We start from the raw sequence: 26,624 nt of genomic DNA, 5'->3' as shown, positions 1-26,624 counted from the left end.
TGTGTTTGATAATAAGTATGTTTCATATTCAGTGATGTGTTTGATAACAGGTATGTTTCACATTCAGTGTTGTCTTTGATAACAGGTATGTTTCACATTCAGTGTTGTATTTGATTACAGTGTCTCACATTCAGTGTTGTGTTTGATAACATTCATGTTTCACATTCAGTGTTGTGTTTGATAATAGGTATGTTTCACATTCAGTGTTGTGTTTGATAATAGGTATGTTTCATATTCAGTGATGTGCTTTGATAATAGGTATGTTTCACATTCAGTGTTATGTTTGATAATAGGTATGTTTCACATTCAGTGTTGTGTTTGATAATAAGTATGTTTCACATTCAGTGTTGTGCTTTGAGAATAGGTATGTTTCACATTCAGTGTTGTGTTTGATAATAGGTATGTTTCACATTCAGTGTTATGTTTGATAATAGGTATGTTTCACATTCAGTGTTATGTTTGATAATAGGTATGTTTCACATTCAGTGTTGTGTTTGATAATAAGTATGTTTCACATTCAGTGTTGTGTTTGATAACATGCATGTTTCACATTCAGTGTTGTGCTTTGAGAATAGGTATGTTTCACATTCAGTGTTGTGTTTGATAATAGGTATGTTTCATATTCAGTGATGTGCTTTGATAATAGGTATGTTTCACATTCAGTGTTATGTTTGATAATAGGTATGTTTCACATTCAGTGTTGTGTTTGATAATAAGTATGTTTCACATTCAGTGTTGTGCTTTGAGAATAGGTATGTTTCACATTCAGTGTTGTGTTTGATAATAGGTATGTTTCACATTCAGTGTTATGTTTGATAATAGGTATGTTTCACATTCAGTGTTATGTTTGATAATAGGTATGTTTCACATTCAGTGTTGTGTTTGATAATAAGTATGTTTCACATTCAGTGTTGTGTTTGATAATAGGTATGTTTCACATTCAGTGTTATGTTTGATAATAGGTATGTTTCACATTCAGTGTTATGTTTGAGAATAGGTATGTTTCACATTCAGTGTTGTGTTTGATAATAGGTATGTTTCACATTCAGTGTTGTGCTTTGAGAATAGGTATGTTTCACATTCAGTGTTGTGTTTGATAATAGGTATGTTTCACATTCAGTGTTGTGCTTTGATTATAGGTATGTTTCACATTCAGTGATGTGCTTTGATAATAGGTATGTTTCACATTCAGTGTTGTGTTTGATAATAGGTATGTTTCACATTCAGTGTTGTGTTTGATAACATGCATGTTTCACATTCAGTGTTATGTTTGATAATAGGTATGTTTCACATTCAGTGTTGTGTTTGATAACATTCATGTTTCACATTCAGTGTTGTATTTGATAATAGGTATGTTTCACATTCAGTGTTGTGTTTTGATAATAGGTATGTTTCACATTCAGTGTTGTGTTTGATAATAGGTATGTTTCACATTCATTGTTGTGTTTGATAATAGGTATGTTTCACATTCAGTGTTGTGTTTGATAACATGTATGTTTCACATTCAGTGTTGTGTTTGATAATAGGTATGTTTCACATTCAGTGTTGTGTTTGATTACAGTGTTTCACATTCAGTGTTGTGTTTGATTACAGTGTTTCACATTCAGTGTTGTGTTTGATTACAGTGTTTCACATTCAGTGTTGTGTTTGATAATAGGTATGTTTCACATTCAGTGTTGTGCTTTGATTATAGGTATGTTTCACATTCAGTGTTGTGTTTGATAATAGGTATGTTTCACATTCAGTGTTGTGTTTGATAATAGGTATGTTTCACATTCAGTGTTGTGCTTTGATAATAGGTATGTTTCACATTCAGTGTTATGTTTGATAATAGGTATGTTTCACATTCAGTGTTATGTTTGATAATAGGTATGTTTCACATTCAGTGTTTTGTTTGATAATAGGTATGTTTCACATTCAGTGTTGTGTTTGATTACAGTGTTTCACATTCAGTGTTATGTTTGATAACAGGTATGTTTCACATTCAGTATTGTGTTTGATAACAGGTATGTTTCACATTCAGTGTTATCTTGATAACATTCATGTTTCACATTCAGTGTTGTGTTTGATAATAGGTATGTTTCACATTCAGTGTTGTGCTTTGATAATAGGTATGTTTCACATTCAGTGTTATGTTTGATAATAGGTATGTTTCACATTCAGTGTTATGTTTGATAATAGGTATGTTTCACATTCAGTGTTTTGTTTGATAATAGGTATGTTTCACATTTAGTGATGTGTTTGATTGCAGGCATGTTTCGCTTTGTTTACAGGTATGTCTCACATATTCACTTTTAGTGATGTGCTTTGATTACAGGTATGTTTCAAATTCCCCAATGAGCTCTGATTACAGGTAGGTTTTTCATTAAGTGTTGTACTTTGATTGCAGGTAGCTTTCACATTCACTGTTGTATTTGATCACAGGTCGGATTTACATTGAGTGATATGTACAACCTTGTAGTTGTGTGTTTTATACTTTTTATGTACAACCTTGTAGTTGTGTGTTTTATACTTTTTATGTACAACCTTGTAGTTGTGTGTTTTATACTTTATATCTACAACCTGCTATGTTTTTAAGTGACTTGACTTGTATTTTTGTACTGTAATAATTGGTTATTTTGAAATGTCTTATAGTTGTGTTTTTTATTCTTTTATGCATTTTCTAACTGTCATGTTTTGAAGTGACTTATAGTTATGTGTTTTATTCTGTTTATGTTCCTACTGTCATGTTTAAGTGACTTGTAGTTATGTGTTTTATTCTGTCTCTGTTCTTACTGTCATGTTTAAGTGACTTGTAGTTATGTGTTTTATTCTGTTTATGTTCTTACTGTCATGTTTAAGTGACTTATAGTTGTGTGTTTTATTCTGTTTCTGTTCTTACTGTCATGTTAAAGTGACTTATATTTATGTGTTTTATTCTGTTTATGTTCTTACTGTCATGTTTAAGTGACTTATAGTTATGTGTTTTATTCTGTTTATGTTCCTACTGTCATGTTTAAGTGACTTATAGTTATGTGTTTTATTCTGTTTATGTTCTTACTGTCATGTTTAAGTGACTAACAGTTGTGTGTTTTATTCTTTTATGCATTTTCTTACTGTCATGTTTGAGTGACTTTTTTTTAAGGTGTTTTATTCTGTTTCTGTTCTTACTGTCATGTTTAAGTGACTTATAGTTATGTGTTTTATTCTGTCTATGTTCCTACTGTCATGTTTAAGTGACTTATAGTTATGTGTTTTATTCTGTTTATGTTCTTACTGTCATGTTTAAGTGACTTGTAGTTATGTGTTTTATTCTGTTTCTGTTCTTACTGTCATGTTTAAGTGACTTATAGTTATGTGTTTTATTCTGTCTATGTTCCTACTGTCATGTTTTGTAGTGACTTATAGTTATGTGTTTTATTCTGTTTATGTTCTTACTGTCATGTTTAAGTGACTAACAGTTGTGTGTTTTATTCTTTTATGCATTTTCTTACTGTCATGTTTGAGTGACTTTTTTTTATGTGTTTTATTCTGTTTCTGTTCTTACTGTCATGTTTAAGTGACTAACTGTTATGTGTTTTATTCTGTTTATGTTCTTACTGTCATGTTTAAGTGACTTATAGTTATGTGTTTTATTCTGTGTATGTTCTTACTGTCATGTTTAAGTGACTTGTAGTTATGTGTTTTATTCTGTTTCTGTTCTTACTGTCATGTGTAAGTGACTTATATTTATGTGTTTTATTCTGTTTATGTTCCTACTGTCATGTTTTGTAGTGACTTATAGTTATGTGTTTTATTCTGCTAATGTTCTTACTGTCATGTTTTGAAGTGACTAACAGTTGTGTATTTTATTCTGTTGATGTTCTTACTGAAATGTTTTGAAGTGACTAACAGTTGTGTGTTTTATTCTACTTATGTTCTTACTGTTATGTTTTGAAGTGACTAACAGTTGTGTGTTTTATTCTGTTTATGTTCTTACTGTCATGTTATGAAGTGACTAACAGTTGTGTATTTTATACTGTTTATGTTCTTACTGTCATGTTTTGAAGTGACTAACAGTTGTGTGTTTTATTCTGTTTATGTTCTTACTGTCATGTTTTGAAGTGACTAACAGTTGTGTGTTTTATTCTGTTTATGTTCTTACTGTCATGTTATGAAGTGACTAACAGTTGTGTATTTTATACTGTTTATGTTCCTACTGTCATGTTTAAGTGACTTATAGTTATGTGTTTTATTCTGTTTATGTTCTTACTGTCATGTTTAAGTGACTTATAGTTATGTGTTTTATTCTGTTTATGTTCTTACTGTCATGTTTAAGTGACTTGTAGTTATGTGTTTTATTCTGTTTCTGTTCTTACTGTCATGTTTAAGTGACTTATAGTTATGTGTTTTATTCTGTCTATGTTCCTACTGTCATGTTTTGTAGTGACTTATAGTTATGTGTTTTATTCTGTTTATGTTCTTACTGTCATGTTTAAGTGACTAACAGTTGTGTGTTTTATTCTTTTATGCATTTTCTTACTGTCATGTTTGAGTGACTTTTTTTTATGTGTTTTATTCTGTTTCTGTTCTTACTGTCATGTTTAAGTGACTAACTGTTATGTGTTTTATTCTGTTTATGTTCTTACTGTCATGTTTAAGTGACTTATAGTTATGTGTTTTATTCTGTGTATGTTCTTACTGTCATGTTTAAGTGACTTGTAGTTATGTGTTTTATTCTGTTTCTGTTCTTACTGTCATGTGTAAGTGACTTATATTTATGTGTTTTATTCTGTTTATGTTCCTACTGTCATGTTTTGTAGTGACTTATAGTTATGTGTTTTATTCTGCTAATGTTCTTACTGTCATGTTTTGAAGTGACTAACAGTTGTGTATTTTATTCTGTTGATGTTCTTACTGAAATGTTTTGAAGTGACTAACAGTTGTGTGTTTTATTCTACTTATGTTCTTACTGTTATGTTTTGAAGTGACTAACAGTTGTGTGTTTTATTCTGTTTATGTTCTTACTGTCATGTTTTGAAGTGACTAACAGTTGTGTGTTTTATTCTGTTTATGTTCTTACTGTCATGTTATGAAGTGACTAACAGTTGTGTATTTTATACTGTTTATGTTCTTACTGTCATGTTTTGAAGTGACTAACAGTTGTGTGTTTTATTCTGTTGATGTTCTTACTGTCATGTTTTGAAGTGACTAACAGTTGTGTGTTTTATTCTGTTTATGTTCTTACTGTCATGTTTTGAAGTGACTAACAGTTGTGTGTTTTATTCTGTTTATGTTCTTACTGTCATGTTTTGAAGTGACTAACAGTTGTGTGTTTTATTCTGTTTATGTTCTTACTGTCATGTTTTGAAGTGACTAACAGTTGTGTGTTTTATTCTGTTTATGTTCTTACTGTCATGTTTTGAAGTGACTAACAGTTGTGTGTTTTATTCTGTTTATGTTCTTACTGTCATGTTTTGAAGTGACTTACAGTTGTGTATTTTATTCTGTTTATGTTCTTACTGTCATGTTTTGAAGTGACTAACAGTTGTGTGTATTATTCTGTCAATGTTCTTACTGTCATGTTTTGAAGTGACTTGCAGTTGTGATTTATACTGTATTAATCTGCTGTATTGTTAACCAGCAAGGTTAAAGTTATTTAAAGTAAGTGTTTTATACTGTTTATGTTCAACTGTCAGGTTTTGAAGTAACATGCAATTGTATTTCATTCTATTACAATTTGCTGTATTTTGAAGTAACATGTAGTTATGTGATTTATATTGCTCAAGTAAGATCTACTATATTCTGAAGTTATATGTAGTTGTGCGTTTATTTTTACTGTACATAGTTAATTTGCTCTAGTACTAATTTGGATGTTACTACTGTACCTAATGAGACTGTTTTACCTTTTTTACCTACCGGTTGATAATCAATGTCTGCTTTATTCTCTAGGCTTATTTTCACATCGTTTACATTTCCAGTCCCAGCATCTGCAAGAAGTTTCTGTAAGTAAAACATAGATTTTACATTTAATAGATTGTAATGAAAAATAAATGAAACAACTGTTGAATAAAGCAATAATTATTTATTATCCTGCATGACAAAAAACTATATAAATCGGGAGTATCCTCACTTCAAATAACATTAAGGCAGAGAGGATATGTACCGATTATCAGGTTGCCTGCATATTGACATTGTTAAGAATCAGCTGTGATTCACAATATGATGCCCTCACAGATGCAAAGTGTTATTTTAACATACACAAAGTTGAGCATGGGAGCACATAGGTCTATGGTTCACTGTAGGAGGAGTTATCTGGAAACGCTATGTGCCTCTTAAATATGCAAATATATACTCCAAAAATGATAAAGTTCAACTATCTCCAAAAAGAGCAAATAGTAATCAAAATCTAAACCCTGACGACATGCACACCTTCAATATATGTTCAAACAGCCAGCAAAGTTAAAACTTCCTAGCATTCAAACTGTAGGAGGAGTTATCTGGAATAACTATATACCCATAATGGGACGTAAGGACAGACAGGGGTAAAACAATATGCCCCCAGCTTTCAGTTGATGGGGCATAAAAAAAACTTTTGGATAACAATGGTGCGTTGTGTCAATTTTCACTTTATACCATAAAATAGATATGTTTGTTTCAACTAACGAACTTAACAATTGCAAGAGGAGAGAACTTCTGTATTTTTTATTTATTAAAAATTGTCCAATATTTTCTCTAACAACTCAATAGGGTTATGTATTTGACATTGTAAACAAGCATTCTGAAGGTACTAGATATGGAATAAACCTTAAGAGAGTGTATACACTTATATTTAAAAAACATTTGATACATTTCGAAAAATGAAAAAACCTTAAACACTAAACTGCCACTAAATTATGAATGATAATCAGCTCCAAGTTACTGACACCATGACCTCAGAGGATTTCTGGCAAGTTACTAATGATTTATAAAAAATAAATGGGGAAAGTGTCCATGGGAAACAGATGATGCCCCCGCTTGCATATAACGTTATAAAGGGCCATAACTCAAGAACTGTAAAAGTGACACTACCCAAATTTGAACTTGATCTGAGTTTTGTGGTAATAAGAATTGTTTATAAGTTTCATAACATTTAGTTGACGTAAACTTAAATTAGAGAACAGAAACGAAAAATTCAGCAATTTTTCCTTTTTAAAGGGGCATAACTCTAGAACAGTAGAAGTGACGCCACCAAAATTCAACCTTTATCTGTGTTTTGTGGTAATTAGCATTGTGCATAAGTTTCATAACATGTATAGTTGAGGCAAACTAAAGTTAGAGAACAAAAACAAATATTTCAGCAATTTTGAGATTTGTAAAGGGGCATAACTCTAGAACGGTAAAAGTGACGCCAACAAAATTCAAACTTGATCTGTGTATTGTGGTAAAAAGCATTGTGCATAACATTTGGTTGCGGCAAACTAAAGTTAGAGAACAAAAACTAATATTTCAGCAATTTTTCCATTGGAAAGGGGCATAACTTTAGAATGGTAAAAGTGACGCCACCAAAATTCAAACTTGATCTCTGTTTTGTGGTAATAAACATTGTGGATAAGTTTCATAACATTTGGTAGAGGCAAACTAAAGTTAGAGAACGGAAACGAAAAATTCAGCAATTTTTCCATTTGTAAAGGGGCATAACTCTCTAAGGGTAAAAGTGATGCCACCAAAATTCAAACTTGATCTGTGTTTTGGGGTAATAAGCATTGTGGATAAGTTTCATATCATTTGGTTGAGGCAAACTAAAGTTAGAGAATGGTAACCAATTTTGGGATGTACGGACGGACATACGGACGTACAGACGGACAAGGGTAAAACTTAATGCCCCTCCGCTATGGCAGGGGCATAAAAATAAAACAGGCAAGAAATTTCATGCAGTTTATGCCCATCTTTGCTATGAGTTGTTATTAGCAACACCTTAGTCAAATGTTTGTAGTACATTTTTCTTTGTCCCAATCTTTGATCTTGTAATATCTTTTTTTGTAGGTCACGTAGAATTCTACTAGTTTGTATCTCAAATCATCACATACATGTATTTTTGGTAAGAAAATGGAAATAAAAGGTCACATGACAATTGGACTTAAAAGTAAATCTTACCTTATTCCAATATTCCATTATATCCTAAAAATAAAAAAAAAAATATTTCAAATATATACTGTTGTAGTTATCATTGAGTTATAATTGTTAATGCCAATTGAAAATACACGATCATTATGGACTTGAAAATTTCTGACCTAATATTTTCAGATATTAATCTAATCCAAAAACATGTAATACTAGCATCTAAAAGACTATCTCAACTTTTCTGCACTATTTGAAATTTGTGTCGCTCACCTGGTGAAAATATCGCTAGTTTGCTCACTACGATTTTTATATGCACATACTAGTTACTCTTTGTGTTGCTGATAATTTTTGCAATTTACATATTTAACCTAGGTCCTATAGGTTTTTAGATAACAGCCAAAACTGCACACGCTGAAATGTCTCGCCTTCTTTACTGACCATTTATGTTGATATTCCTTAATATAAAGTTTTACTACAAGTATCACATGAACTTAATATGATCAAAGAAAATGAGGTCAAGGTTAGATAAACCAAGCCAGAAATACATGTACATCTTATAATCATTCCATACACCAAATATAGTTGATCTTTTGCTAGTAGTATACAAGACAGACCAAATCATTAAAATTTTATATTGACAAATGAACCATGAAAATTAGGTAAAGGACAGATGAACCCTGTCAGACAGACATATACACCTTACAATCATTCCATGGATCAAATATAGTTGACCTATTGCATATAGTATTTAAGGAAAAAACTGAACCAGGAAAAAACTAAACCAGGAAAACATCATAATGACCAATGAACCATGAAAAAGATGTCAAGTTGAGATGAAACCTGCAAGAAAGGTTTTCCTGTTTGAATTGTTTTACACTAGTTATTTTTTGAGTCTTTATAGCTTGCTGTTCAGTGTGAGCCAAGGCTCAGTGTTGATGGCCGTACTTTGACCTATAATGGTTTACTTTTTACACATTGTGCCTGGGATGGAGAGTTGTCTCATTTGCACTCATATCACATCTTCTTATATCTATATAGTATATACACTTTAAAATCATTCCATGCACCAAATATAGTTGACCCATTGCTTATAGTTTAAGAAAAACGACCAAAACAAAAAACTTAACATTGAGAAATGAGCCATGAAAATGAGGTCAATGTCAAATAAAACCTGCCAGACTAACTTGTACATAATAAAATATTTCCATACATCATATATAGTCGACCTATTGCATACAGTACTAGAAAAACAGACCAAAACAAAACAACTCAACTATATCCACTGAACCATGAAAATGAGGTCAAAGTCAGATGACACCTGGCAGTTGGACATGTACAACCTACAATCATTCCATACACCAAATATAGTAGACCTATTGCTTATATGCTTATTTCTGAGATATGGACTTGACAACGAAAACTTGTTCACTGATCTGTGAAATGAGGTCAAGGTCAAGTGAAAACTATCTGACAGGCATGATGACCTTGCAAGGCACGCACATACCAAATATAGTTATCCTATTACTCATAATAAGAGAGAAATTAACAATACAAAAAAACTTTGAATTTTCTTTCAAGTAGTCACTGAACCATGAAAATGAGGTCAAGGAATTTGACATATCATATCATATGACAGACGGAAAATTCATAACATAAAACATCTATATACAGAGTATGAAACATCCAAGTATTCTAGCTTCTGAAATATTTAGCTATTTAGTTAGTTAGCGCCGCCATCGCCGCTGGATCACTATCCCTGTCGAGCTTTCTGCTATAAAATGGTGATACATGTATGCTAGCTTAGTTGATCTTCAAAATTTTACAATCCTTGAGCATCTTTAGGCTTGTCAGTTTTGAAAATGAGTCTAGATAGTTTTCATGACTTCATGACTCATTGACTGCCTTATTGAGAACCCTGTCTCCAATCTTTCATTCATACAGCTCATTTTTTAGTTAACAACTCTATTTTTATATGCAATTTATATTGTAATGATTGCAATGTTTATTAGTTTTTTACTCTAACATGCAATTAATTTTGTAAATAGGTCATGCTATTTTTGTTGAACAGTTGCTCAATGAAAACTGTTTATCCTGTTAAAAAGGAATTAAAAGCACTGGTGTAATGCAACCTACTAGAATGAACCAGCTAGCTCTTGATTATCTCCCCTTTTATAATTTTAACAATTACATGTACATTGTAGTTCATTTAATAAACTGGGGTATTTACCACTCAACCTTGTTATACTGTGACATACCAGTATCCTTATAATACAAAAAAACTCAGCTATTTTCTAGAAAAGTTAAATTTCTTAATCTAATATTTATAATCAATTATTATAAATATTAATCAAAGCATCGTCGATGTTGTGATCCAGCCATATTGGATTTGAATACCAAAAATGCTAACCGGTTAACGAGACCTTTTTCAATTTTAATAGATTAGATATATAAACTCTTTGACACATTCCCCATTTCCATTCTCAATTTTATGTGTATTGCAGTCATTATATTCCAATTTTTAAATAATCATCTTGCTACTTAATTTGACAGATCATTGTCCAGTATATTGATTGCTTTTCAATTACCTTGAAAACATTCCAATTTTAAAAAATTAATAAGCACAAATACAACTTGTCTATCAGCTTGCGGCAAGATCTAAAGTAAACATAATTATCATACATGTATGTATTTTGAACAATTATAAGCTGATTAAGTTTTACTGTTTACTTCATTATTTCATTGATTTAATATTGCATAAATATGCCAACTCCATCGTCCAAGGCTTTCTCATAATTTAGACGAAATCCCAACTCAAAAACCGGATAAACACATAGATCAAGAAGATTTCCATTTTCTCAATCTGAATTTATTATTGTAGATATAGTTGTATTGGATTATCAAAAATATCTAAAACAGGAATTCTAAAAGCCAAACCTTATAATGGCTAAGAATAAACTTCAATTCATCGTACCATGAAGCCATGTATTTAACCCCGTCACATTCTATATGTGACTGTCCCAAGTCGTAGCCTGTAATTCAGTGGAAGTCTTGTGTTGCTGTATATATTTTTTTTTCGTACATAAGTCAGGCTGTTAGTCTTCTCGTTTGAATTGTTTTACATTTTTCATTTAGGGGCCTCTTATAGCTGACTATGCGGTATGGGTTTTGCTCATTGTCATAAATAAAGGCAACAGTAGTATAACGCTGTTCAAAAGTCATAAATCGAAAACAAATCTGTAAAACACATAAGCCGTACAGTGACATATAGTTTTGTTAACTTCTATGTCATTTTGTCTCTGGTGGAGTGTTGTCATTGGCAATCAAACCACATCTTTATATTATTTTTATATTTTAAGAGTAATGTAGTCAAAGATTTTATCAATCAACTTAACTACAGGTCAAAAGATTATCCAACTAACCGGTTAGGCAAAACTGTTTACTTTGACAAAACTAATTTATGTATATATTTAAGATAGATTAGATTAGAGATAACTGTATTCTATGTGAAGCTGTGCAGACGTCCATCGGTAGTTTTACTGTCGCAAATTGAATTTCCCTGGAAACACGTAGTGGAGATAGTTGTCTCATTGGCAATCATACCACATCTCCTTATTTTTACTTTGGTGGATAGTTCTCATTGGCAATCATACCACATCTCCTTATTTTTACTTTGGTGGATAGTTCTCATTGGCAATCATACCACATCTCCTTGTTTTTACTTTGGCAAATAGTTCTCATTGGCAATCATACTACATCTCTTTATATTTACTTTGGCGGAGAGTTCTCATTAGCAATCATACCACATCTCCTTATTTTTACTTTAGCAGATAGTTCTCATTGACAATCATACCACATCTCCTTTTTTTTACTTTAGCAGATAGTTCTCATTGACAATCATACCACATCTCCTTATTTTTACTTAAGGAGATAGTTGTCTCATTGGCAATTATACCAAATATCCTTATTTTTACTTGGCGGATAGTTGTCTCATTGGCAATCATACCACATCTCCTTATTTTTACTCTGGCGAATATTTCTCATTGGCTATTATACCACATCTCCTTATTTTAACTTTGGAAGATTGTTGTCTCATTGGCAATTATACCACATCTCCTTATTTTTACTTTGGAAGATTGTTGTCTCATTGGCAATTATACCACATCTCCTTATTTTTACTATTGCAGATCTTCTTATTTTTACTTTGACGGATAGTTCTCATTGGCAATTATACCACATCTCCTAACTTTTACTTGGCGGATAGTTGTCTCATTGGCAATCATACCACATCTCCCTATTTTTACTCTGGTGGATAGTTCTCATTGGCAATCATACCACATCTCCTTATTTTTGCTTTTGTGGTGAGTTCTCATTGGCAATCATACCACATCTCCTTATTTTTACTTTGGCGGATAGTTCTCATTTAGTAGGGTGCCCAGTCAACAAATTTGATCGATTTGGGTTAACGGAATAACACACGGCTGTATTTCATATCATTGGAAAGAGAAGAACAAGCCTCATCGAAATATTGATGCCGTCGTTGTCTACAGTTGTCACGATTTTCTTAAATTTGGGTCAAAGGTCAAAGCTAAAATTTCAAGGAAAAAACGGAGTCACGTTTAGACAGCTGGCCGCCACTACATATATATATATATGCATTTATAGCAAAATAAATTCGAATAATTCAAAGGATTATAACTATAGTTTCTATATTAAGGAATTATTTGATATTTATGCTGCCAAATATGGTTCAAGATTGGCATTTGTACTCATAGGGTGCACATTTACAATTTTCATTCAGCTGTTAAATAACAATGACCTTGACCTATTAAAATTTTCGAATTTTTACATAAGATTCGATACAAGTGATCTCTAGAGATGTTTTTTAGATATTAACATTTATAAGTTGCCCTGCCAACATGTTATTTTTCCATCTTTTGATAGGTGTTCGTAATGATTTTCTGGGTAAATATCCAATTTTCTTTTGGTAAGTGTTGAAGCACATAAAATTGTATTTAGTTCCAAAACTGGTGTAATACTATTGCAGAATGGATTGAATTAGCAGGTCTGAGTATACCGTTGCTTTATAGAAATAAGAAAGACTGCAAACGGTGGAAAAGAGGGAGTGTTTCTGTTAAAGTACCGGTATATATGAAAACAAAAAATTATAAAAAATGTTAATCACTCCATCTTACAATCTTATATATGCCTTATTGAGCATAAATTGGCCTACAGTTGACATGAAGTTAAAGATTATCTACAAAAAGAGGGTTGTAAACAACATCAATATAATTAAAATATAGATCTCTGATTTCGTTATCCTCATATGAGCTTATATATACGAGCACGCAAGTTAATCATGTTAATATAGATCAGAATTTTAAACAGATTGAAACAACATAAACAAAATGCCGAAGCTAGCAGTAGCTATTACGTTTCATTGTCTACTGTTAATAAGTTGAAAGCCCACCGACCAGGTTTAGGTTAGAGAGCTAATTTCAGTTGTTCTTTTTAAAATCGCTTTTGAAGCAAGTCGCAGAATGCGAAGGAATACAGCATACAATCTGATGGTGGCATCTGCAACACTGTTAACTATTTAGATATAAGAAGATGTGGTATGAGTGCCAATGAGACTGGACTCTCCATCCAAGTCAAAATTTATAAAAGTAAACCATTATAGGTCAAAGTACGGTCTTCAACATGGAGTCTGGGCTCACACCGAACAGCAAGCTATAAAGGGCCCCAAAAATTACTAGTGTAAAACCATTCAAACGGGAAAACCAACGGTCTAATCTATATAAAAAACGAAAAACAAGAAACACTTATGAACCACATCAACAAACAACAACTACTGAACTTCAGATTCCTGACTTAGGACCAGGGATCGACAATAACGCTTGTCCGATTGTCCGGTACCAGAGGAAAAAAAGGTCGGACAAGCCATAACAAGCTTGTCCGACGGGACAAGTAAAATCATTCTGTAGAAAATAAATTAAATCCAACTTTGATGATCAAAGTAATAAACAAAAAACAAGAAAAGAAGATAAAAACAAATGTTAATTTGACATGTTTACTTGCGATCGATAATATAAAACTGGTTCTTTGTCAGATGCTTTATAACAGATAAAACGCATACTATTCTTGGAAACCAGTCTTACCGATGGAATCAGCGATGCTCTTTGTAGATAAGGTAACAAGACACTAGTTCGGAACCGGCACTGAATCGGCTCCATGTTTAATAGACAGTTCGGCACCTTAGGAGACATTACAGGGACAAGAAAAACCAGTACCTCATTTCCCTATCTTATTCTGTTGCTTTTTAATAAATATGATAAATCTTATTTAACAAAAATATTTTTCAAATAAAAACGAAGAAATTATTGACCATAAAATTCATATTAAAAATATCATATTTGATCATATGTGGACAAAATCATTTTTGATTGCGTTTGAATAAACATATAAATATATTAAAAACAATGCTGACTGTAGTAAGGCATTAATCATAATAATCAATATGTTATCGACATCAAAGACCAGGATGCAAACCAAATGAGTGTAGACTGACAGGCCTACCAGACTGTGCCTCATGTGCAGAGTCTGATGAGACTTTGGCATTGATGAAAACTAGAACCTAAGTCCTGTGACATGACTAGATTCAGTTGTTCTCGACTCATATTTTTGAAAAGGATATCAAGAGATATAAATCAAATTCTGTTCTATTGTTTTAATTCATTTTGTTCATTGAATTAACTTAAAATCCAAAAAGGTTAATATTTAGATTTTTTTTTTGGACAAGTTACAATTCCATTCGGACAAGTAAGTTTTGGTATGTACTTGTCCTATTGGGCAAGTTGAAGAAAAAGTTATTGTAGAGGCCTGAGGACAGGTGCAAACAATTGCAGTGGGTTTAAACGTTTTAATGGTACCAAACCTTCACCCTTATCTGAAACAATAGTGTAACATCACAACATAGAAAGACACACTATAAAATATCAATTGAAATGGCTTAACTCAATCAAAAGACATATTAACACCAGTGAACATACACTGAACAAATAAATATTTGTACACATTTGTATCTTTATATTTCAGAGGGTAGAGGAATCGGATGATTCATACTTTGTATATAGATCCATTGTGTCACGAAGTTCCCGTCTATCATATAATCATTGTCCTTGACCTCATTTTCATGGTTTAGTGACTGCTAAACAACTGTATAGCTTTTTTTCTTCATGTGAATGTCTCACTGGTGACTTTGGATGTCCCTTATGTATCCTTCGCATCTCTTTTATCGTGAGTTCTAGGATAACTATATTTGGTTACTAATATATAGTATCCTTGCAAGGTCTACTTGTCGGTCATACATGGTTCCCCTGACCTCGGCCTCATTTCATGGATCAGTGAACAAGGTTAAGTTTCAGTGGTCAAGTCCTTATCTCAGGTGATATAAGTAGTGGGTCAAATATATTTGGTGTATGCAATGGTAGCAAAGTGTAAATGTCTTTGTGGCAGAGTTCATCTGACCTTACCTCATTTACATGGAACATTGATAATGTTAATTTTATGTAATACTTGTAATATATAAAAATAAGGATATGTGGAAGTAAGCAGTTTTAGGCAACCGTACTGCCTTCAACAATGAGAAAAACCCACCGTATGGTCGGCTATAAAAGGCCCGGATATAAAAAAATCGAAACAATTCATTAGAGAAAACCAACAACATAATTCATAACAAAGCAATTTACCAAAACAAAATTGACAGATATGAACAAACAACAACCACTCAAATACCTGCTCGATCCGGACTTGGTACAGGCATATCAAGAATGTATAATCCTAGCTTTTCTCTAAGAATTCCAACATAATTCAATCAGTTAGTAAAACATGCTGTACCAGTAGAATCCTTGTTTTTACGGTAATGATGTTTATGATCATACTTTTCTCAGACTATAAATTGATGACGTCCTTTCATTAGCTTTCAGTAAGGGGACGACCGTTTGATTCCAAAAGGAGGGAGGGGAGTAGGATTTTGAACATCAATAACTTGGCTTGGTATGAACTGAAAATAAATGACTTTGCACAAGACTGGATGAAAATGAATACTCTGCAACATGAAATGCAGGATAGTTGAGGATATAAATGTGTACAAAAGTGAAAATAAATTTTCCCGCAGTAAAGCCACGGAAAAAAATAAGCATGCGTAGCAACAGATGAAAGCAAATGGTCAATCTGAAAAAAAATTCCTGCTGCCAGCTTGACACATATAGATCATTGGCTTCATTGGTTTGCTCGGACAAACCTATTGCCAATTCAGCTTTGAAATTATTGCAGTTGCGTCTGCTGGTGTATAATTTATAGCACGAACGGTGACATATTTTTGTTGTCGTTCACACTGAGGGGGATTTAGGTTGAAAACATCATGCAACACCATAACATAGACTTAATTGATGTGCCATATTCCAGGTGTAAAACGGAACCGACTGATTTGATTCTTATCCTACAATTGTAAAAAAAAAATCTATTCAATAAAAAGTTTAAAGTATTGAAAAACAGACACAAAACATTTCCTCCAAAGAAAATAACAATTTACGAAGTTAGCTGGCTATTCAAAACAAATAAATCAACCACACAACAAGCAAAAATGAGAAATGTATTGAGTGACCACTGTCCTTGTTAATGACCTAATAGTGTAAGCAACAAAATGATTAATGTCACAGGATAATCTGTGTTTAATCAATGACAAAATGTTGACTTAATTTGTGTTTTTAATTGCTAATTTCTTCAAAACTACTTTTACTTCACACATGAAATTTGGCACACACATGCACCGTGTCTTATTGCTTTAATCAGAGTAAAAAATATTGTGAAGATACACGTAATAATTTTGCTTTCTATAAAAAGTTGGTAAATATCGGGAAAAATTAGTCTTCCTAAAATGCTGAAATAATTACACTAAAATCACTTAAATACTTTCCGCTTTTGTTATATTGTATATTTAATGTATAAACTATATTAAAAGTACTATTTTAACCACAAACAAAGAGCGTAATAATTTTATTTTTCATGTTAAAGATTCCATGTACAATACAGTATCTGGAGGTCCCCTGTAAAAACACAAAATTTGGTAAAATCGTGACCATGGGAACTTACAACGACAATTATGATTGTAAAATATAATGATTTTTTTATAATTTGTAAAAACAATTAGCCGTGTGTTATCCGTTGACTTAAACTCGTTAACTAGAAGACTTTTTGGACATTGGGCACCTTACTAATTGGCAATCATACCACATCTCCTTATTTTTACTTTGGTGGATAGTTCTCATTGACAATCATACCACATCTCCTTATTTTTACTTTGGAAGATAGTTGTCATTTGGCAATTATACCACATCTCCTTATTTTAACTTGGCGGATAGTTGTCTCATTGGCAATCATACCACATCTCCTTATTTTTACTCTGGCGAATAGTTCTCATTGGCAATCATACCACATCTCCCTAATTTTACTTTAGAAGATAGTTGTCTCATTGGCAATTATTTTTACTATAGTAGATCTTCTTATTCTTACTTTGGCAGATAGTTCTCATTGGCAATCATACCACATCTCCTTATTTTTACTCTGGTGAATAGTTCTCATTGGCAATCATACCACATCTCCTTATTTTTACTTTAGAAGATAGTTGTCTCATTGGCAATTACTAAATCTCCTTATTTTTACTTGGCGGATAGTTGTCTCATTGGCAATCATACCACATTTCCTTATTTTTACTCTGGCGAATAGTTCTCATTGGCAATCATACAACATCTCCTTTTTTTTACTATAGCAGATCTTCTTATTTTTACTTTGGCAGATAGTTCTCACTGGCAATCATACCACATCTCCTTGTTTTTACTCTGGCGAATAGTTCTAATTGGCAATCATACCACATCTCCTTATTTTAACTCTGGCGAATAGTTCTCATTGGCAATCATAGAACATCTCCTTTTTTTTTACAATAGCAGATCTTCTTATTTTTACTTTGGCAAATAGTTCTAATTGGCAATTATACCACATCTCCTTATTTTACTCTGGCAAATAGTTCTCATTGGGAATCATACCACATCTCTTTATTTTTATAATAGCAGATCTTCTTATTTTTACTTTGGCGGATAGTTTTCATTGGCAATCATAGCACATCTCCTTAATTTTACTCTGGCAAATAGTTCTCATTGGCAATCATACCACATCTCCTTATTTTTACTTTGGAAGATAGTTGTCTCATTGGCAATCATACCACATCTTATTTTTACTATAGCAGATCAGCTTATTTTAATTTGGTGGATAGTTCTCACTGGCAATCATACCTCATCGACTTATTTTTACTCTGGCAATCATACCACATCTCTTTATTGTAGAGCCTGTCGACTTTTGTCGAAAAAGCGAGACATAGTGATCCTACATTCCGTCGGCGTCATCCGCATCCACAAATATTCACTCTGTGGTTAAAGTTTTTGAAATTTTAATAACTTTTCTTAAACTATCCTGGATGTCTACCAAACTTGGACAGAAGCTTGTTTATGATCATAAGATAATATTCAAAAGTATATTTTGTAAAAAAAAAATTCCATTTTTTCCGTATTTTACTTATAAATGGACTTAAGTTTTTCTGCCAGGAAACATTACATTCACTCTGTGGTTAAAGTTTTTGAAATTTTAATAACTTTCTTAAACTATCCTGGATTTCTACCAAACTTGGAAAGAAGCTTGTTTATGATCATAAGATAGTATCAAGAAGTAAATTTTGTAAAAAAAAAAATCCATTTTGTCAAATATGTATTTTACTTATAAATGAACTTAGTTTTTCTGCCAGTTAACATTACATTCACTCTGTGGTTAAAGTTTTTAAAATTATAACAACTTTCTTAAACTATCCTGGATTTGTACCAGAAGCTTGTTTATGATTAAAAGCTAGTATCTAGAAGGAAATTTTGTTAAAATTTTGTTCCATTTTTTCCGTATTTTACTTATAAATGGACTTATTTTTTCTCCCAGTTAACATTACATACAGTCTGCAGTTTAAGTTTTTAAAACATTTATTAGATTCATAAACTATCCTGGATTTTTACCAAACTTGGACAGAAGCTACTTACAATCAAAAGATAGTTTAGAGAGGAATATTTTTATTAATTTTTTTCCTCATTTTTGTTGAGCCTGTGATTAACAGCAAAAGTAGGCAAGACACTGGGTTCCGCTGAACCCTTACAAATTTTTTTTACTATAGCAGATCTTCTTATTTTTACTTTGGCGGATAGTTCTCATTGGCAATCATACCACATCTCCTTATTTTTACTTTGGCTGATAGTTCTCATTGGCAATCATACCACATCTCCTTATTTTTATTTTAGAAGATAGTTGTCTCATTGGCAATTACTACATCCCCTTATTTTTACTTGGCGGATAGTTGTCTCATTGGCAATCATACCACATCTCCTTATTTTTACTCTGGCAAATAGTTCTCATTGGCAATCATACAACATCTCCTTTTTTTACTATATCAGATCTTCTTATTTTTACTTTGGCTGATAGTTCTCATTGGCAATCATACCACATCTCCTTATCTTTACTCTGGCGAATGGTTCTCATTGGCAATCATACCACATTTCTTTATTTTTACTATAGCAGATCTTCTTATTTTTACTTTGGCAGATAGTTCTCATTGGCAATCATACCACATCTCCTTATTTTACTCTGGCGAATAGTTCTCATTGGCAATCATACCACATCTCTTTATTTTTACTACAGCAGATCTTCTTATTTTTACTTTGGCGGATAGTTTTCATTGGCAATCATACCACATCTCCTTATTTTTAATTGGCGGATAGTTGTCTCATTGGCAATCATACCACATTTCCTTATTTTTACTCTGGCAAATAGTTCTCATTGGTAATCATACCACATCTCCTTATTTTACTTTGGAAGAAAGTTGTGTCATTGGCAATCATACCACATCTTATTTTTACTATAGCAGATCTTCTTATTTTTACTTTGGTGGATAGTTCTCATTGGCAATCATACCACAACGCCTTACCCCTACAGAAAAAAAAGTTGAGGGCCAGTTGAGGGCCATGTGGCGGACAGTTCAGGGCTAGCTGTTTTAAGCAAAATAGTTGAGGGCTAGGTGTTGAGCATCTTAGCTCAACTCAAACCTGGCCAAGCACTGTATGTTTGATAGATGTCGCTCAACTGGCCCTCAACTGAAGCTGGCCATTAAGTTTAGGAAAAGTTGAGCAATTGATCTTTGGTTTTCATATAGTTGAGCAAAAGTTGAGCATTCAGACTTTGAATTTTTTGTAGTTGAGCAAAAGTTGAGCATTCAGACTTTGATTTTTTTTGTAGTTGAGGAAAAGTTGAGCAATTGATCTTTGGTTTAACTTTTCATATAGTTGAGCAAAAGTTGAGCAATTAGAAATATGAGCTGGTGATATAAATGGTATGTGCCATCTGTTTTCAATTTATCTCTGTATAATGCAAGTAGACAGGAAGTACTATTATAAATGTACACAGAGTTTGAGGCCAAATTAAGGGAAGCACATGTTTTTATACATTTTTCTGTATTTTAACTTAACTATAACTCATAACATAAAGATAAATTAAAAAAAAACAAACAGTATTTTTTTTATTATAAGATATATCAAATATTCATGATTTAGGTAATTAACAGTTATTATTAGGGGCAAATTTCAAAGGGATCACACTGTCAAAATACCCCAAACAAACTCAAACATTTAAAATTTTAACTGGGCTTGAGCATGCACATGGCAAGCAAAGATGTCTTCTAGCTATCATGAATAAAATATGAATTTTACAATGGGTGAAGATCAAAAAGTTACAAATAACTGTTTTGACATTGAATAGTGCAGTGTATTCTTCTGATGACATGACTCTTGGATTAAGGAAGATTGATGTTTTAACACATATTTATGGAAACATCTTTTGGTAAGTACATTGGATTAGAATTTCCACCATTTTGAATAAGAGTATATGCTCTTTTAGTTCAAAATAGTGATATTTAAAGTGTCTTCTTATCTTTTTAGAGTGAAGAAAAATTTTAGACAAATATGTTTATGCATTAATTTATATATTATCAAAATGTGTAAGACAGGAGACATATTTATTTTATTATTAAGACAACTTGTTTTAGAAAGTATTACTAATAAAATAAGAATATTCTAATATAATGAATTTGGTATAAAACTATATATAGAGATCTGGGGTATGACTGCAAATAAGACATTTATCCACAAATGACAGATAAATATATATAATTTTTTTTCTGGTTGAACAACACTTTCTGTTTTGGTATTTCAATATATATCTAAATACTTCTCCTTGCATAAAGATTAATATGGCTGCAGGATTAACTAGATTTTATTTACTAGATAATAACTTTTAAAAAGCAAGGATAAAGCTGTCATGTAGTCTGTTGTGTGTTAAGATCTTTCAGCAGTATTTTGGCTATATAAAATACACAATTTAAATTTATTTTTTCTACAATGTGTAGTCATCAGTTTGCAATGACCAGATACATGTAATGCTCAACTTTTAAAGACCTGGCCCTCAACTATTGGCCACCTAGCCCTCAACTTTTAATGACCTGGCCCTCAACTATTGGCCACCTAGCCCTCAACTTTTAATGACCTGGTCCTCAACTGTTGGCCAGGTAGCCCTCAACTCTAATTGCTCAACTGTTGGACACCTAGCCCTCAACTATGATATTTTCTCAACCTTGCTCATCTAATTTGCATAAAGTTGAGCATTTGATAGTTGAGGGCTACCTAATTTGCATGGCAAAAATCCAGGTAGCCCTCAACTGGCCCTCAACTATTTGCTCAACTGATGGCCAGCTAGCCCTCAACTGGCCCTCAACTGTTTGTTCAACTGGCGGCCAGTTGAGCAATGCAGTTGGCCATCCTATCATTTTTTCTGTATGGGTATTTTTACTCTGGCAAATAGTTCTCATTGGCAATCATACCACATCTCCTTATTTTTACTTTGGAAGATAGTTGTCTCATTGGCGATTATACTACATCTTCTTATTTTTACTTGGCGGATAGTTGTCTCATTGGCAATCATACCACATCTCCTTATTTTTACTTTGGTGGATAGTTCTCATTGGCAATCATACCACATCTCCTTATTTTTACTCTGGCAAATAGTTTTCATTGGCAATCATACCACATCTCCTTATTTTTACTATAGCAGATCTTCTTATTTTTACTTGGCGGATAGTTGTCTCATTGACAATCATACCTCATCTCCTTATTTTTACTCTGGCGAATAGTTCTCATTGGCAATCATACCACATCTCCTTATTTTTACTATAGCAGATCTTCTTATTTTTACTTGGCGGATAGTTGTCTCATTGACAATCATACCTCATCTCCTTATTTTTACTCTGGCGAATAGTTCTCATTGGCAATCATACCACATCTCCTTATTTTTACTATAGCAGATCTTCTTATTTTTACTTTGGCGGATAGTTCTCATTGGCAATCATACCACATCTCCTTATTTTTTCTTTGGTGGATAGTTCTCATTGGCAATCATACCTCATCTCCTTATTTTTATTCTGGCAAATAGTTCTCATTGGTAATCATTCCACATCTCCTTATTTTTACTTTGGAAGATAGTTGTCTCATTGGCAATTATACCACATCTCCTAATTTTTACTTGGCAGATAGTTGTCTCATTGGCAATCATACCACATCCCCTTATTTTTACTATAGCAGATCTTCTTATTTTTACTTTGGCGGATAGTTCTCATTGGCAATCATACCACATCTCCTTATTTTAACTCTAGTGAAAAGTTCTTGTTGGCAATCATACCACATCTCCTTATTTTTACTTTGGAAGATAGTTGTCTCATTGGCAATTATACCACATCTCCTTATTTTTACTCTGACGAATAGTTCTCATAGGCAATCATACCACATCTCCTTATTTTTACTTTGGAAGATTCTTGTCTTATTGGCAATTATACCACATATCCTTATTTTTACTTGGCGGATAATTGTCTCATTGGCAATCATACCACATCTCCTTATTTTAATTTTGGCCAATATTTGTCTCATTGGCAATCATACCACATCTCCTTATTTTTACTTTGGTGGATAGTTCTCATTGGCAATCATATCACATCTCCTTATTTTTACTTTGTTGGATAGTTCTCATTGGCAATCATACCACATCTCCTTATTTTTAATATAGCAGATCTTCTTATTTTTACTTTGGCGGATAGATCTCATTGGCAATCATACCACATCCCCTTATTTTTACTTTGTTGGATAGTTCTCATTGGCAATCATACCACATCTCCTTATTTTTACTTTGTTGGATAGTTCTCTTTGGCAATCATACCACATCTCCTTATTTTTACTATAGCAGATCTTCTTATTTTTACTTTGGCGGATAGATCTCATTGGCAATCATACCACATCCCCTTATTTTTACTATAGCAGATCTTCTTATTTTTACTTTGGCGGATAGTTCTCATTGGCAATCATACCACATCTCCTTATTTTAACTCTAGTGAAAAGTTCTTGTTGGCAATCATACCACATCTCCTTATTTTTACTTTGGAAGATAGTTGTCTCATTGGCAATTATACCACATCTCCTTATTTTTACTCTGACGAATAGTTCTCATAGGCAATCATACCACATCTCCTTATTTTTACTTTGGAAGATTGTTGTCTTATTGGCAATTATACCACATATCCTTATTTTTACTTGGCGGATAATTGTCTCATTGGCAATCATACCACATCTCCTTATTTTAATTTTGGCCAATATTTGTCTCATTGGCAATCATACCACATCTCCTTATTTTTACTTTGGTGGATAGTTCTTATTGGCAATCATACCACATCTCCTTATTTTTACTTTGTTGGATAGTTCTTATTGGCAATCATACCACATCTCCTTATTTTTACTATAGCAGATCTTCTTATTTTTACTTTGGCGGATAGATCTCATTGGCAATCATACCACATCCCCTTATTTTTACTACAGCAGATCTTCTTATTTTTACTTTGGCGGATAGTTCTCATTGGCAATCATACAACATCTCCTTATTTTAACTCTAGTGAAAAGTTCTTGTTGGCAATCATGCCACATCTCCTTATTTTTACTTTGGAAGATAGTTGTCTCATTGGCAATTATACCACATCTAATTTTTACTTGGCAGATAGTTGTCTCATTGGCAATCATACCAAATCGCCTTATTTTAATTTTGGCCAATATTTGTCTCATTGGCAATAATACCACATCTCCTTATTTTTACTTTGGTGGATAGTTCTCATTGGCAATCATACCACATCTTCTTATTTTTACTTTGGTGGATAGTTTTCATTGGCAATTATACCACATCTCCTTATTTTTACTTTGGCAGATAGTTCTCATTGGCAATCATACCACATCTCCTTATTTTCACTTGGCGGATAGTTGTCTCATTGGCAATTATACTACATCTCCTTATTTTTACTTTGGAAGATTGTTGTCTCATTGGCAATTATACCACATCACCTTATGTTTACTTTGGCAGATAGTTGTCTCACTGGCAATCATACAACATCTCTTTATTTTTACTTTGGCGGATAGTTGTCTCTTTGGCAATCATACTACATCTCCTTATTTTTACTTTGGAAGATAGTTGTCTCATTTGCAATCATACTACATCTCCTTATTTTTACTTTGGCGGATAGTTGTCTCATTGGCAATCATACTACATCTCTTTATTTTTATATCAAATGATAATACCAATTAACAAATACTAAAAACTTTGCATTTATATGATTTTTAAAGATTTGTAAAATATGTAAAACATGTAGACCTTGCAAGAAAAAATGGTACAATTGGTCATTCAAGGGTAATAACTCCTATAAGAAGTTGTAGGCCAATTTTGATCGATGCAAGTGAACAGTGGGTGGATGTAAACATTCTGAACATTTCTGCCTGTCAGAATTTCTCTACCTATAGCAGTTTTCAAGATAACAGACAAAACTTGCATTCTACCCATAAATTCTATATTAAGCCATGTCGGCCATGTTGGTTGGCAGGGGGAAAGGTCATAGGAATGTACTTTTTAATTATCACCGCCATGCATAAAATTTTAATTGATTACTTTAATTATAAAATTGTAAAGTCTTTCTGTCTAAAATAACCACCACGCATCAAATTTGAATAAAAGTCCCCACTCTCCCACCCACGCCACTCCCATTCAAATAATTCTGGAAAAGTCCTAAGCAATTTCATTCGATGCCGCTTTTTAAATCAAGTATAAGACTTTTTTTTTATCTGATAATAAAGGGATTTTCCATTATAAATGTTTTATCAGATGGATATATATAGTTCACAAATAATGTACACTTACCTATAATTAAAACTTGACTAGACAAGGATAATGACTGGACAAGGATCACATTGACTGGACGAGGGTCACATTGACTGGACGAGGGTCACATTGACTGGACAAGGATAAAATTGACTGGATGAGGGTCACATTGACTGGACGAGGATCACATTGACTGGACGAGGGTCACATTGACTGGACGAGGGTCACATTGACTGGACGAGGATCACATTGACTGGACAAGGGTCTATAAATAAATATCAATAATAGATGTTCAATTTGGAAATATAAATGTTTGTATTGAAGTAGAAATAATAACATGTAATAAAGACTCATTGAATACCATTTTGACATCTCTCATTGATTGGTTGCTGTCTGATTTGACATAGACCTCCTAGGATTCTGACAAAGGACTTCTGAAGGCAAGTCCAGCGAACCTTCATTTATGACCATGGTGATTTCAACAGTGAGATGAAATTCTATTGCTACATAATTATTGTTTTTAGTCTTCATGATAAAATAGAGAAAGGAAATGACATCAAATTTTATCATTTTTAAACATTTGCTATAAAATGATATGATGATATGCATGCTTAGTTGATACAATATTTTATGATCCTTATGCATCTTTAGATTCATCTGTTTTGAAAATGATGAGTCCAGACAGATATTCATGAATCCATGACTCATTGACTGCCTTAGTGAGAACACTATCTCCCTCCCATCTTTCATTCATACAGCTGATTTCTTAGTTAACAACTCTATTGTTATATACAATTCCTATTTTAATGATTGCAATGTTTTATTAGCTTTATACTCTTAAATGAAATTAAATATGTAATTACTTCATGTTATTTTTGTATAGAAGTTGCAGAGTGAAAAGTGTTAATACTGTTAAAAAAGAATTAAAAAGCACTGAACTGGTGTAATGCTACTTACTAGAATGAACCATGCAGCTAGTTCTTGATTATCTCCCCTTATAGAATTTTAATATTCACATGAACATTGTAGTTTTTTTGATAAACTAAATTATTAATCGTTCCAATTCAATTTGACTATTATGTTCACTTACCTATAGTTATAAATTGACACGACCTTGAATAGATGAATACAAATAGATCTTCAAACTGAAATTATAAAATAGCTCAATTTCAGTTTACATCACATCTGTT

General features: G+C 32.4%; 1 protein-coding gene across 1 annotated transcript in view; it reads right to left on the bottom strand.

Moving 5' to 3' along the window:
* The window catches only part of LOC127731839 (uncharacterized), a 94,626-nt gene that overhangs the window by 54,706 nt on the left and 13,296 nt on the right, over positions 1-26,624 (bottom strand). Inside the window, exons 2-3 of the mRNA XM_052240685.1 lie at positions 26,525-26,579; positions 8,095-8,118 (exon numbers count right to left, since the gene is read on the bottom strand). Of these exons, the coding sequence (XP_052096645.1) occupies positions 8,095-8,112 (18 nt within the window). The 5' untranslated portion in view covers positions 8,113-8,118; positions 26,525-26,579. The remainder of the gene's footprint in view (positions 1-8,094; positions 8,119-26,524; positions 26,580-26,624) is intronic.

The sequence above is a fragment of the Mytilus californianus genome, unplaced genomic scaffold (genome assembly GCF_021869535.1).
Source record: "Mytilus californianus isolate M0D057914Y unplaced genomic scaffold, xbMytCali1.0.p SCAF_21, whole genome shotgun sequence".
NCBI classification, from domain to species: domain Eukaryota; kingdom Metazoa; phylum Mollusca; class Bivalvia; order Mytilida; family Mytilidae; genus Mytilus; species Mytilus californianus.
This window is presented reverse-complemented; position numbering and strand designations above follow the sequence as displayed.